Consider the following 12,091-nt stretch of genomic DNA (forward strand, 5'->3'; position numbering starts at 1 on the left):
AGAATTTGTGTTTACTCTGCTGTACTTCTGGGTCCTCGGTGGTCCACAAATTCCTACTAAAGAGGAGTTTATGAAAGACTGAAGCTTGCTTTTGGAGAGATCCCTTTGTAACACAAGCAAACACCTGTAGTGCAGGATGTTTTCACTGCAGGTTTTGACAATGACTACATGAATTGCTTCCTTCAGAATTTTGCTATGCAGGTGGAAAACACACAATGAGGACCCAGCACCACCTGCTGTGTAGGAACTTACTGAAAGTGCTGCTTAATGTATTCAAGCCACTCTTCCTTTGTAGGATGAATTGCGCACAGTGGTGCTGGTATTTATTGCCAGCTGTTGTAGTGTGAACAATGTCTGTCTGATCAAAACAGCTTCTACTTGCTTTACTTTTGACATAGGTGTCTTGTGGAATGCTGCAGGTACTGTAGGGTGGTTATCTCTGGTACACACATGGATCAAAAACTAGAACAGAATATTAGTTGTCTTGAAGGGAGGAAAGGGATGGTGCATGAGGGCATAATCTTGCTTGCTGTGACTGACAAGGCCATTATGTGGGGTCCAAAACCTGTTGGTTGTAGGTGATGGAAGGGAGGGGAATTTGAAGCACAACAGGTAATTAGCAGTATAGCTAGTGCTGTGGTACTCCTGGCTACTGTCATGACTTAGATACAACCGCATCTAAACTCAGCATGAATAAAAGGAAGAAGATGGGTTTCAGAGCTTTTATTTTCAAGGGATAAGAGCTTCCTTTTCTCAAGTTGTAAGGATATAACTTGTTTTACTTCAGGATCTTCTATGCTTATGTTTCAAAGTGGAGCATTGTAACAAAACTGAGATGAGGCAAGGTAAATGCTTCATCTATCGCCCTTGATTTTCGATGACTTTTCGTATCCACTTTTTGAGGCGGAATACGTGGGTGTAAAATCCATATTTGCCATCTCGGTCACAGCCTTCTCCCCATGAAACTATTCCCACTTGATACCAACGGTTGTCATCTGGGTTCTAAAGTAAACAAAAAATGGCATTGGCCGAAGGAGCAAAAGACCTTGATGGAATCACAGAATCATTAAGGTTGGAAAAGACTTCCAAGATCAAGTCCAGCCTTTGACTAAACACCACTGTGTTAACTATACCACAGCACTAAATGCACTCTTTCAGTGAAGAAATTCCTCCTGATGTCCAACTTTACCCTTACTTGGCTCAGCTTGAGGCCATTTTCTCTTGTGCTTTGTTTGACAGGAAGAAGAGGCCAAGTGCCACCTAGCTACAACCTCCTTTCAGGAGGTCTCCCCTGAGCTTCCTTTTTTCCAGACTAAACAAGCCCAGCTCCCTCAGCCACACCTCATAAGACTTGTGCTCTGGATTGTTTAGCAGCTTGGTTGCCCTCTCAGATCTAAACCTTGGATGTGCCCCAGTCTGTTTAATGATGGATGCTACTTTGGGATTCAGACTGGCACCTCCAATAGAGTTTGTTGGAGTAATTTTGCCTCTACTCTTAAATCTCTAATTAAGAATTGGCCATCACTCATGCACTCTGCAGGTGATCTCCCAATATGCTGAGAGCTCAATATAGAAATGGAGCTAGATGACTGCAGGATTGGTCTCCATTGCTCACCTTAGGCATGACTTGGGTTTGCTTCAACTACTCAGCAGTGGCTCAACTCTGCTGCTTTTTTTAGACTATGAATTTCAGCACAGAACAAACCTATGTTCATATGTCTTACAAGCTTGAACTTGTTGAACATACCTTCATTACAAAAGGTCCTCCACTGTCCCCTTCACAGGCATCTCCTCTCTTTAGTGCATCAGGACTGTAACCTACAGGCAAGAAAAATGGACATTTGACTGTAGGGCAAATGTTGCCCATGGTGTTGGCCATGTTTTCTTTAAGGTTTTGGGATAATGGCATAAATATTTTGGGACCCATGAAAGTGCTGACGCTGTTAATTTGGACTTCTGTTTTTCCTACATGTAAAAATCCTAACTTTGCATCTGTCTTTGCAGCAGTCTTGAATCTACCCTCTGCTCTCATTGTTTTTTCATCAGAACTGGTGTTAGTGTCAGTTGCACTGACACTGTGCAAGAGCTGTAGCTTAAGCTACTGTGCTTCTCTTGTCTTACAAACTTATTTGTAATAGTCTGTTTTCCTTCTTGTTTTATTTACTATAGAGATTCACTGTTATCCCCACTTTTACTTTCCTGTCACTTAAGTTCTGCTTTTCCTCTCCCCAGCTGTCTTCCTAAAGTATCACTATGAAGAGGAAGAGGATTTCATTCATTCCTGATAAACTGGATAGTATCTCTACACATTCCCATCACCCGTGTCTCCATTTTTTCTGTATGTCTGCATCTCAGCTATTTCATATAATGTTGTTTAGAAAGAGAATCCATAAGAGCTCTGTATTTTCAGCACACTTGTGTAATTAGCTTCTATCCTAACTAAAGCAGTCCCGTGTATTTAGATGCAAGCAGCACAAATTTAGTCAAAATTCTCAAGGCTTGCTTGTAGGAACTGATGAAGTCTGCACAAGTGAAGAATATATCAGAAACTATTAAACTGGTACATAAATCCATAGTAACTTGAATTCTGTGTGCACTTCCCTTCTCACTCAAAAAGGGTATGATGCTAGAAGAGATTTAGGAAGACAGGAGCCTTCAAAATATGTGGCCATAAGTATGAATGGGCTCCAAAAGATTGAGACAAGCTAGTAGATAGGATAATAGGTGTGCAGCCTTTAATTTAGGAAGTCACTGAACTGCTCTGTACTAGTGAAAAGACAATTTTATTTGTGCTTATTTCTCCCACAGCTGCTGCTGCTACATAGTACCATTAGACTAATGCCTGACATGGATTGTTGTTGCAAACTTTATTCTTAGCTTTAAATTCTCCAGCTTTCACATTTTCTGAGAGCAGAGAAATTTCTTATCATGGGAAAGTTATTCTTTGAGGAGGGCATTTGCAACTTTATCAGAAAATAACCTAGCTGCATGAGTCACACCAGGAGCTCAGAGCCCTTGACTTGACTTGTGGCAAGCTGTGCCTGTGACTCCAGTGTTACTTACCTGCACAGAACATGTTGTCAGTGACTTTGACTCTGGTGGATGCCTTGCAGGTACTTTGATCTACAATGGGCACATTAACTTGTTGCAGAACTGTGGGCAAGTTGGAGGGGCTAGTGGCCCACGTTTCTTTCAAGTTTCCCCAGCCAGTTACCCTCCCTTTGTAACCTGCCAGCATCAGCCTGTGGAAGGAAGCACAAGTATAATTAAATGTATGGTAACAGCTTTCTTCTGCCTGGCACTCTTAGTGCCAATAGCCTTGAGAAGTCATGTTTCTCTCTCTCTCTTTTCTCCTCACCTCTGCACAACTTCTTTGGTAGGCAGGCAGACAGGATGGATGTAGTCACTGAAGCTGATGGGTCTCTTTAAGTGCATAAGTGCAATGTCTCGGTCCATGTTCTCTTTCCAGTTGTACTTGGGATGGATGATTATTTTATCCAGCAGAGCAATCTTCTCTTTATTCTTTTCATATCTGAAATAGTTATGAAGGAAAACTCACTATACAGTAGCAGCTGAGAGTCTTCTGGAGTTTATGATACTCTCAGCTTTGTACCCTCTGAGACAATGCTGTCTTTACATAGGAGCACCCTTTTAGATTTCCCAGGCTTCCTTGCTCCCTTTCACTTCATCCTTTAGGATCAGCAAGAGAAGCAAATGCCCCATTAGATCCTATTATTGAGAGGCATGTGACGTTAGTTACAATACTTCAGTGGATACTGAATGACCGCCCAACTCCAAAGTATCTCATTACTTCAAGAGGAAGTCTAGTTCCTTCCACTTCACTCAGACTCTTACTTTGCTCTTACGTGCTTGCCAATCCGCACCAATATGTCACTTGTACTTAAGTTCTTGTCCCAGGGTGGATAAAAAAGACAATGAGCAGCAGTCAGGATCCAGCTGTCACTGATGAGGCTGGCACCACACAGCAGCTCCTGAGGAGACTTTTTGTAGAGCATCACCTGCCTGAGAGATGAGGAGGAAGGAAGTCCTTAGCAGGACTAAATGGTCCTAGTGTCTTGCAGAAAGTGCAGATTTGGCAGTGAGCAGGAAACAGCATTGCTCTATACTGACAAAGTGGAGTGAGTAGCTCTGTGGCAAGTCTTCCGTGGGCATGTATATCCTCTGTAGTAGGCCATTTATTTACCCCATTTCTTTTACCTGATGAAGTTTCTTATCCTTTTCATTCCAGCAAAGCTGGAAAGAGGAAGACACGAAGATAAAACACACCAACACACTTGCTTTCTCCAGTGGTTGCATACTTGATTCAAGAGGTGAGTTTCTTTCCAGCTATTTTAGTACTGCTCTGTCAGCCACTTGGAGGAGCTTTGATTAGAATCTATAATTTATGCACGCTGCCTAAGATAGGAAAGCCCTTTTATTTCTACCTGCTGGAGCTGAAGAGAAGGAAAACACAATTCCCAAAGACTATGCGAAGACAATACTTGCCAGGGGGAGCTGCCAACTTCTGCATCATCCCCACCAACAATTCTTCCTGTGTAGGAATCCAACAGCTCCCTCTCACTTTTGTCTGTTATCTTTTTCTTCTCAAATAAAGGACGAGTGCCACAATCTGAAAAAACAAGCAATCTTGGCTTTGCTACTCTACCTGAATCACAGTGGAGAACTGTTGTCTGCAGTCAGCATGCGAAGCTGGAAGATCCTAGAAAGGAAGTGCTTACTAGCTCCATGATTGGAACTGGATATTGACTTTTGAGAGTTCTTCAAGAAATTTAAGTATCTTCCCCTGCTTTTAACAGCTTTTGGCTAGCTGATGTTTCTGAGGAACAGTGAATGAGAAGAAGCTAAGATACAGCATGTTTGCAGAAGGGCTATCCCTTCTGCAGACATGCTGTACCTAGGGTTTTTGCTCACCTGCTTCACCTGAACCAAAAGTTTTTTCATCAAAGAAGGGTTTGAACTCTTTAGGAAGAGTAGAACGTCCTGATAGTCCCTCAGTCTCTTGGTTCTCATCCTCTAGCGAGCTGTCTGAGAGATGGAAAGACAAAGCAAAAGGTTTAAATGTAGTTGCCATAATTATCAGCAATGTAAATGTTCCTTTCCCCACACAGTAGGTCTGATGAAGGAATGATGTTTTAAAACAGTGCTCTTTTTAATGTGCCTTGTCCACCAGTGTGAGTTTTCAGGGAGAACACCTCAGAGAGGTAACAGTGCTATGCACCTAAGGCAGGTTAGTACACGTGACATATGGACAAACAAGACTCCCGTGTGCATGGGCACGTACATCCTTGTCTATTCCTCCCAAGCCAAGCATTTCATTCTACTCCTGTTCTTTGCCACTGCCTCAAATATGGGCCTACCCAAACCTAAGCAGATTTCTCACCGCAGTAGTGCAGATCACAGTAGTCAAAGTAGGGTGATTCATTTGTGACACACCAGACACCCTCGTCATCTCTGTCTGGATTCCGACAGTAATTCTCCTGCAGCTCCACTTCTGGGTCAACTTGTTTTCCATGGAGCACCTCTTTGGCTTTCTCAGAGTTCCATGGTAGACACTTAGCTCCAGACACAGTGACTGAGAGAGTCCCTGTGTAAAGCATGCCTTTCTCTGGTTCACAAGGCTCCATTGGTGCAGGTTCTGCGGCCCGTGGAGTGAATGGAACTGTTGTTCTATCTTCACCTGGAAAGACAGAGGGCTGTGATTTAAGCCACAGCTGTGCACTCAGAAGTGCAACTAGCAAATAGTACCAGAGCCCCTTAGTAAAGCCTAGAGTTCCATGGGGCCTCCCAATATGTTTAGGAACTCCCACAGTGTTTCTATGCATGGGATGGCCCTCTAAAATATTGCAGTGTCAGAGATGGTTCAGCAGTATGTGAAGTGAGGCTGGCACTATTCTTCATATTTCTCTTTGTCACTAAGATATGAGGAACAATATTGTGTTCCCTTCTGGGGCATCTTTGAGAACCAGCTCAAGGGATGGGTAGGTGTCTCAAGCATCATAATTCTGCTGTATTAGCTCCTTCAACACCTTATTCTAAAATGCATAACTAGGCCATATTTGGGGGAGCCTTTTACTGTGATATTCTACTAAAATAGCAAATTTAACTTTTGCCAATGTTTCTAAATCTAATGATAAGTGAAAAATATTCCTGCAAGACTTCTCACATTTTTTCTTGTAAGTATTGTAATGACTGCAAGTTTTAAGCAGCATTTCCTGAAGGAGTGGGTACCCTATAATCTCTTTTGGCTGGGCCTCAAGCTGCCTTCTCCTTCTGCACAGGGGGAGTCCCCATGTGAAGAGATACCCCATTTGACTATTCACTCTGGTGGCACAACAGCCACTGGGCAAGTAGTATTCCCCTTTATTGTATTCCCCTTCTCTTTTTTGACTCATGTCAACATGATTATAAAAGGTCTGTGCACAAAGGCTTTTCTAATCCTGCTACATCCATGCACACAGGAAGTTTAACTGTAAGATACTGCAGGTCAGAAATTAACTGGTGAACAGAGGTAGCACAGATGCCTGATGGCCACATGAGGCATCTGTGCTACCTCTGGCATCATGCCTGATGCCTGGCCTCAAAGCAGAGCAGTATTTCTTTTCAGTTTGTTAGATTCTGCAAACCAGAGCAGTGCTAATGGCTTTTGAAATTTCAAAATAACCCCATGTCAAAAAGGGGTTAGAGGTTGCTGACCTCTAACCTCTAACTTTTTCTTATGAGTTGTTGCTTCTAGTCTCTGTTTATGAAAGAGAAACTTCTGCTGTGTGAGAAGGTTCTCTCCTTTACCAGAGGCCAAGCCCCAGGGGAGTTGGCTCTGTATTAGGGAGAAACGGGAATGTGTAAGTGTAGGGGGATGATCCTCCATCTTCAGTTCAATGATGAGAGAAAGGCATCTTCTCTTTACATGAGACTGTAACACCTCTACAGGAGAGAATGGGAAGGCAGGCAGTCAAGCACAAACCGTAGTTATTTTGTCCTAAAGGTAGGAATTCAGACCAAAAAACATTATGACTCATGGCTGTCTCTAATTTGAGACAACTGGGCCAGGATTTTGGGGTGACTGACTAGAAAATACTATAGTACATTCCAGGGTACTGCTGACACTGGTTTTAATTTAGATCTGGATTAGCATAATCTAGAGAAAACAGCTCATTATGTATGGGCAACTCAGTGACTTTTCTTCCTCAGCTCCTTTACCCTTTAAGATGCAGCTTCTCTACTCCTGCTGACCTCTGTTCATGTAAGTATTCCCCCTCCTTAACCCTCTCCTTGACTGCCTTAGTATCAGTCTCAGTGCAGTGTTTTGCTGTGAGTGAAGGGCTCTCTGGAGTGCTGGGGCATACCACACACGGGGATGGGACACGCCTCCCGTTCTACTGTCGGGTCTCGGGTATAGCACCATGGGCCTTCTGAGTTGTTGTCTGGGTTCCTGCAGTAGTTCTCAAGGAGGTTGGGATAAATGGTGGCATTAAATCTAGGAGAGACAAATCTGGTTAGGCTAGGAAGGAAGGACACCACAGAAAACTCTTAAAGGAGTATGCAGGAGATGAACTTACTTAGGAATATGTGGATATTTGCTTGTCCACACTTGACATTCAATCCCAGACTTGGTTTGGCTAATTGTTCCCCGATAGTTCTGGCCCAGCCCAAGAGCGCAGTTGCCTGTCAAAATCCCAACACGCAGTGTAAGACAGTCAGGGGAACTGGATGTTGCATTTTTCAAGGTCAGAAGTACCATCTCACATATCCCTTTAACTTTTGCTGGGTGCATGAGCCTCCAATAGCAGAGGCATCCTCTTCCTGTGAGAGGAGCACACAGCCTAAGCTTTCTGTGCTTCATCAGAGGGAGCTATCCCTGAGGGCTCTGTGCTTTGCTTTGGCTCAGAGAGGCTGCTCACACCTGACTGTGTCACACGGACAAGGATATTCACTCCATACTATTTCAGTGCACAAACTAGATTGTTGAAATTATTACTGGGGAAATAAAGAGTAAGACATAATTTCAAATTCCTCCCCTAGTATTTTTCTTTAAAATTAGATGGCTTCTCCAACATCAGTTTAATTTTTTTTCTGTACAGTCTCTGCAGGAAGCAAGTTCCTGGCACTCACTCTATCAAGGAGATTGAGGTCAGCATGAAGTTCATACCTTCTAGACAAGCATCCAGAACTGTCCTGGCCTTTCCCAGGCCCTGACATACTAGCAAAATAAGAAGAAAGAGACACATTATATGAAAGCAATCTAAATAAGCATCATCATTTGAACCAGTTTATCATCTAGGGACAAAACACAAGTGCTTAGCCCTGGAAAATGACCTCTTAAAAGAGGGAGCCATCTTTCCAGGATGGGACAGTGCATCCTAAGGAGTATCAGTACCTGCAAGAATCAAAACAACTTACCTTGGTATTTTGACCAAAATATATCCTGTAAAAAAGATTTAAAAAAATTAGAGACACAGAACATCAAACCTTTCTTGGCTACTGCTATTCAAACCAGTAAGAGAACATCCCATCACAACAAAAGACAAGACTAACCTAGCTCTGTTTATACCATTTACTACAGAGTCAAAGCAAAAAAATGCAATAAAAAAACACATTCCCACACATCAGACTCAGCAACCAAGACAATACTGTTGTTTCTAAGGAGACCAAAGATGTTTACAAACTTCATCAACTTGCAGAGCAAGCAGTGCAAGTAGTGCAGTGGGCGACAGCGCAGAAGTCCAAGCAGCTGAACCCGGAATTTCTAAGGCCACAGATCACATGTAGGTATTGGCTCTCATCTCTGCCATGCAGCCTGAGGCTGATTGCTTTTGAAGTACTCCAAAGAGGTAGTGTCTTGCTGGCTTAGGCTCCTAACTGTTTATGTGTTGTTTTTTTGGGTGTGAAATTCTACAAGACACCAGCCTTGGGGCTAGGAGCAAATCCCAAAAGGATGCAGCACAAATTTGGCAGAGTGAGTGAGTCTGGAAACCAGAAAAATGGGCAGGGTGTGCAGAAGCTCAAGGGAGTCTGAGGAACCTGCACTCAGTGTTTTGACTACTGTACCAGTGCTTCTGTGAGTGTCTGGGATAGCAGCTCATATGTGTGTGATACCATGCTGAGCTAGTGGAAGGTGCTATTCAGGACCAATGGCACCTTGTCACTTTATGCATAGAGAGGGAGAGAAAAGAACCTGAACTTTCAGGTGTAGTCTGTGCAGCGTCTCAAGGAGGGAAGCTCCTTAAGGAAGCCTGAGCTTGCCATGGGGTGTGCACTCATCAGCCTCATCTTTGGTTCACAGAATTGAGCATTACAACCCTGGCCCCTGGCTGTGTGGACAGCCTGCTGGTGTCTCCCTGCAGAGGGTGGCTGGGGGATGTTTCCTGGTACGTACCGTCTGATCGGTGGATTCAAGGGCTTCGAAAGCCTCCTCATAACTGCAAATCTCCTCCAAGCACTCTCGCTCCAAGTTTCCCTTAAGCATCTCTTCTAGAAATCCCTTGTTGGCACGTCGGTGGCGCTTGAGCAGTGACAACGCCTGCCCCTTTTCCAGGAAAACTATCAGGTCAGAACACTGCCAGTCAAAGGGCTGCGCACAGCCAGAGGGCACCTTTGTCTCCCCTTGCAGTTTCCAAAAACCGCATGTGGCTGATGTGGTGATCCCACAGCCCAGCCTCCCCCAGCCCACCACACAGAGAGGAGAAGCCCTGTCAGGTCTACACTTGATGATCAGAGCAGCCTCTCTGGAATTCATCCTGTCACAGCTCCCATCACTTACAAGGAACAGAAGTGACAGAACGCTTCTTCCTCAACAAAGCTGCTCTGCTCATTTGCAGTTAGATAGAGGCTTGTTTGCTTTGAGCCTGCTGGTGACCCTGTCCCCAGCCACTGTATTTCTGTCTTGCAAGCCTCAGACCACTGCGATAAGCACAGCTAGGTTTCATTTCATATTCAGAGCCCCTGATTTGAGACCTGGAGACAGCTCTTCCCCTACACAGTAGTGGGTCCAAGAGGACTTAACCTCATGTTAAGAAAAGACAGTTAGAAGCTCTAATAAAAGGAGCAGTGGGCAGGAAGGTGGCATATTTTGTATGACCTAAAGTTTCAATAAGAGACAGCTGGAGGAAGCAATGGAGAATTGGAGTCACCTAGGTCAGCTGAGAAACTATCCCCAAAAGCCCGATGGTTATGTTAGACTTGATCCTGGACTAAGCCACAGTCCCCTCCTGCCATTTCCCAAGTGACTCATAAAATGCACTGGGTTGCTGTCACCAGCTGACAGATGCAGCTGTGTCCTCCCATGTTCACTCCATTCTCAGCACCCTTTTGCTCCCAGCTTCAAGCTTTTAGCCTGTCCTCCTGACTTGAGGAAGAAAACTTGTCACCTGTGTTACCCCTGGAAAGAACTATTCCTGTCTTCCTCCTGTCATCTACCGGGACTTCTGCCCTTGAGTCTTACCTCCAGCATGGCTCAAGGTGAGGTGCAGAAGGCTGGAGAAGAGCAGGCCCCTCAGTATGCTGGTTTTGGTCTGCGCCATGCTGTACAGCCCTGGCTGCAGGGGAATTGCAAAGGAAGCAGAATAAGCAGAGTCACAGCCCTGCTGGGTTAATATTGAACCAGAATGAAGAAACAGGACTCCAGGTCGTGGTGTGTCAGGGACAGTGGGACTCTTATCCCTCCTCTCTTGGCATCTGTCCCTCCTGTCAGAGCATCTTTGTTTCCTTACTTCCTATTTCATATCTAGGAAGATGGCACGAGTAGTAAGAGGACAAGTTTGTCCCAGGGCACAGGGAGAACTGGGGCCAGAGAGAGGTACCTCTGCCAGCTCACAGCCATCCCAGCCAGAGAGCTTGCTCCTTTTCCCTGGCTTTGCTCCCGTGCAGCCCATGGCACCATCACTGCCTCCCCACCTGCCTGACTCTTCTCAAAGGCTGTACTCAAACGCAGGAAGACTTTGAGACCTCCTTAGCCATTCCCAGTCCTTCTCCTTTTATCTGCAAGCCCCCCTGATTCTCCCTAGTGCTCAGTTGTCCTTCCTTCCCACAGTTATCAGCAGGCTCAGCCTCAGCTATTTTGGCACCACAACACACAGTTTCAGTGTTCCTCCTTCTCCCTTGCCCATGGCAATGAGCAGAAAGGATGCCTTTGACAGCCCAATTGGAATTTAAATTTTCCTCCCAGTTAGGTTAGTTAGCAGTGCCATTGGCAGTGCATTCTTCCCAATACCTTATAATTTCCAGCTGAGTGGAGGAGGATGAAGCAGCATGAAGGCTGGGTTTCCCCCTTTTCTTCCCCACATAGTGGAATGTGCTAAAGTCCATCCAAAAGGAAACAGAAACTCTGACAAGCAGGGAGCTAGCACACCCAAAACCAGCCAGGAAAACAAGGGCTTCCAGGAACAGGGAGAGAGGAATGGTCTGGATGTCATGACATCAGCTATTAAGTCAAGAAGTGGTCTACCAGAGCTGAGAAGGCTCTAATGATTGCTACAGCAAGCAGACTATTGGCAAGAGTGGAAAAACAGGGCAGCATGGGGGTAGTCTCAGGAATTGCCACATGGAACAAAAGTGCCTCCTGCCAGCAGGGAGCATATTTTGCGCTGTGCCTCTGTGCAACTGATACATCTGTAATGTTTATCTCCATAGAAGAGTGCAAATATTAGCATTAGGGTGGCTGAGGAATGACTCTGGACACTGGTACAAAGAGCAGTTGCAGAGGCTTCCTTCCTCACATAATAAGAGTATCTCCTGTTCTCATCCACACACATCTCTACTCCTCACTACGGATTTTGGAGAGACACCTTTAGGAATGGCTAGCATTCCCTGGGTGGAAATGACCTGGGTGGAGACTGTGTGAATGGGATTAGACACAATCCTAGAAATACCCATGTTACTTAGCAGGGGAAGCAACATTTAGGCAGAGAGCACAGGCAGGGACAGGGAAAAGCACAAACAAGAGTGGTGAGGTCAGAGCAGCTGCTGTGTCCCACACAGCCACCTCCACTCCTAACTGGAGGAGGAGCAGCTTTCAATCTCCTCAATCACTTTCATTTCTGCATCTCTGTCTCTTCTTAATAATAACCGGGCAGCA

The 12,091-nt window shown here is 44.9% G+C and overlaps 1 protein-coding gene across 1 annotated transcript; it reads right to left on the bottom strand.

Moving 5' to 3' along the window:
• Positions 1–693: 693 nt before the first annotated feature.
• On the bottom strand, positions 694–10,607 carry F2 (coagulation factor II, thrombin). Its single transcript, XM_058807281.1, has 14 exons — positions 10,460–10,607; positions 9,395–9,558; positions 8,419–8,443; positions 8,168–8,218; positions 7,578–7,683; positions 7,365–7,495; positions 5,402–5,698; positions 4,933–5,046; positions 4,503–4,630; positions 3,856–4,019; positions 3,359–3,532; positions 3,064–3,242; positions 1,748–1,818; positions 694–1,002 (listed from the first exon to the last, which is right to left on the bottom strand). The coding sequence occupies exons 1-14, from the start codon at positions 10,536–10,538 to the stop codon at positions 859–861; spliced, it is 1,827 nt and encodes a 608-aa protein (XP_058663264.1). The 5' UTR covers positions 10,539–10,607; the 3' UTR covers positions 694–858.
• Positions 10,608–12,091: the final 1,484 nt, after the last annotated feature.

Source organism: Ammospiza caudacuta, chromosome 6 (assembly GCF_027887145.1).
Source record: "Ammospiza caudacuta isolate bAmmCau1 chromosome 6, bAmmCau1.pri, whole genome shotgun sequence".
Taxonomy (NCBI): Eukaryota; Metazoa; Chordata; class Aves; order Passeriformes; family Passerellidae; genus Ammospiza; species Ammospiza caudacuta.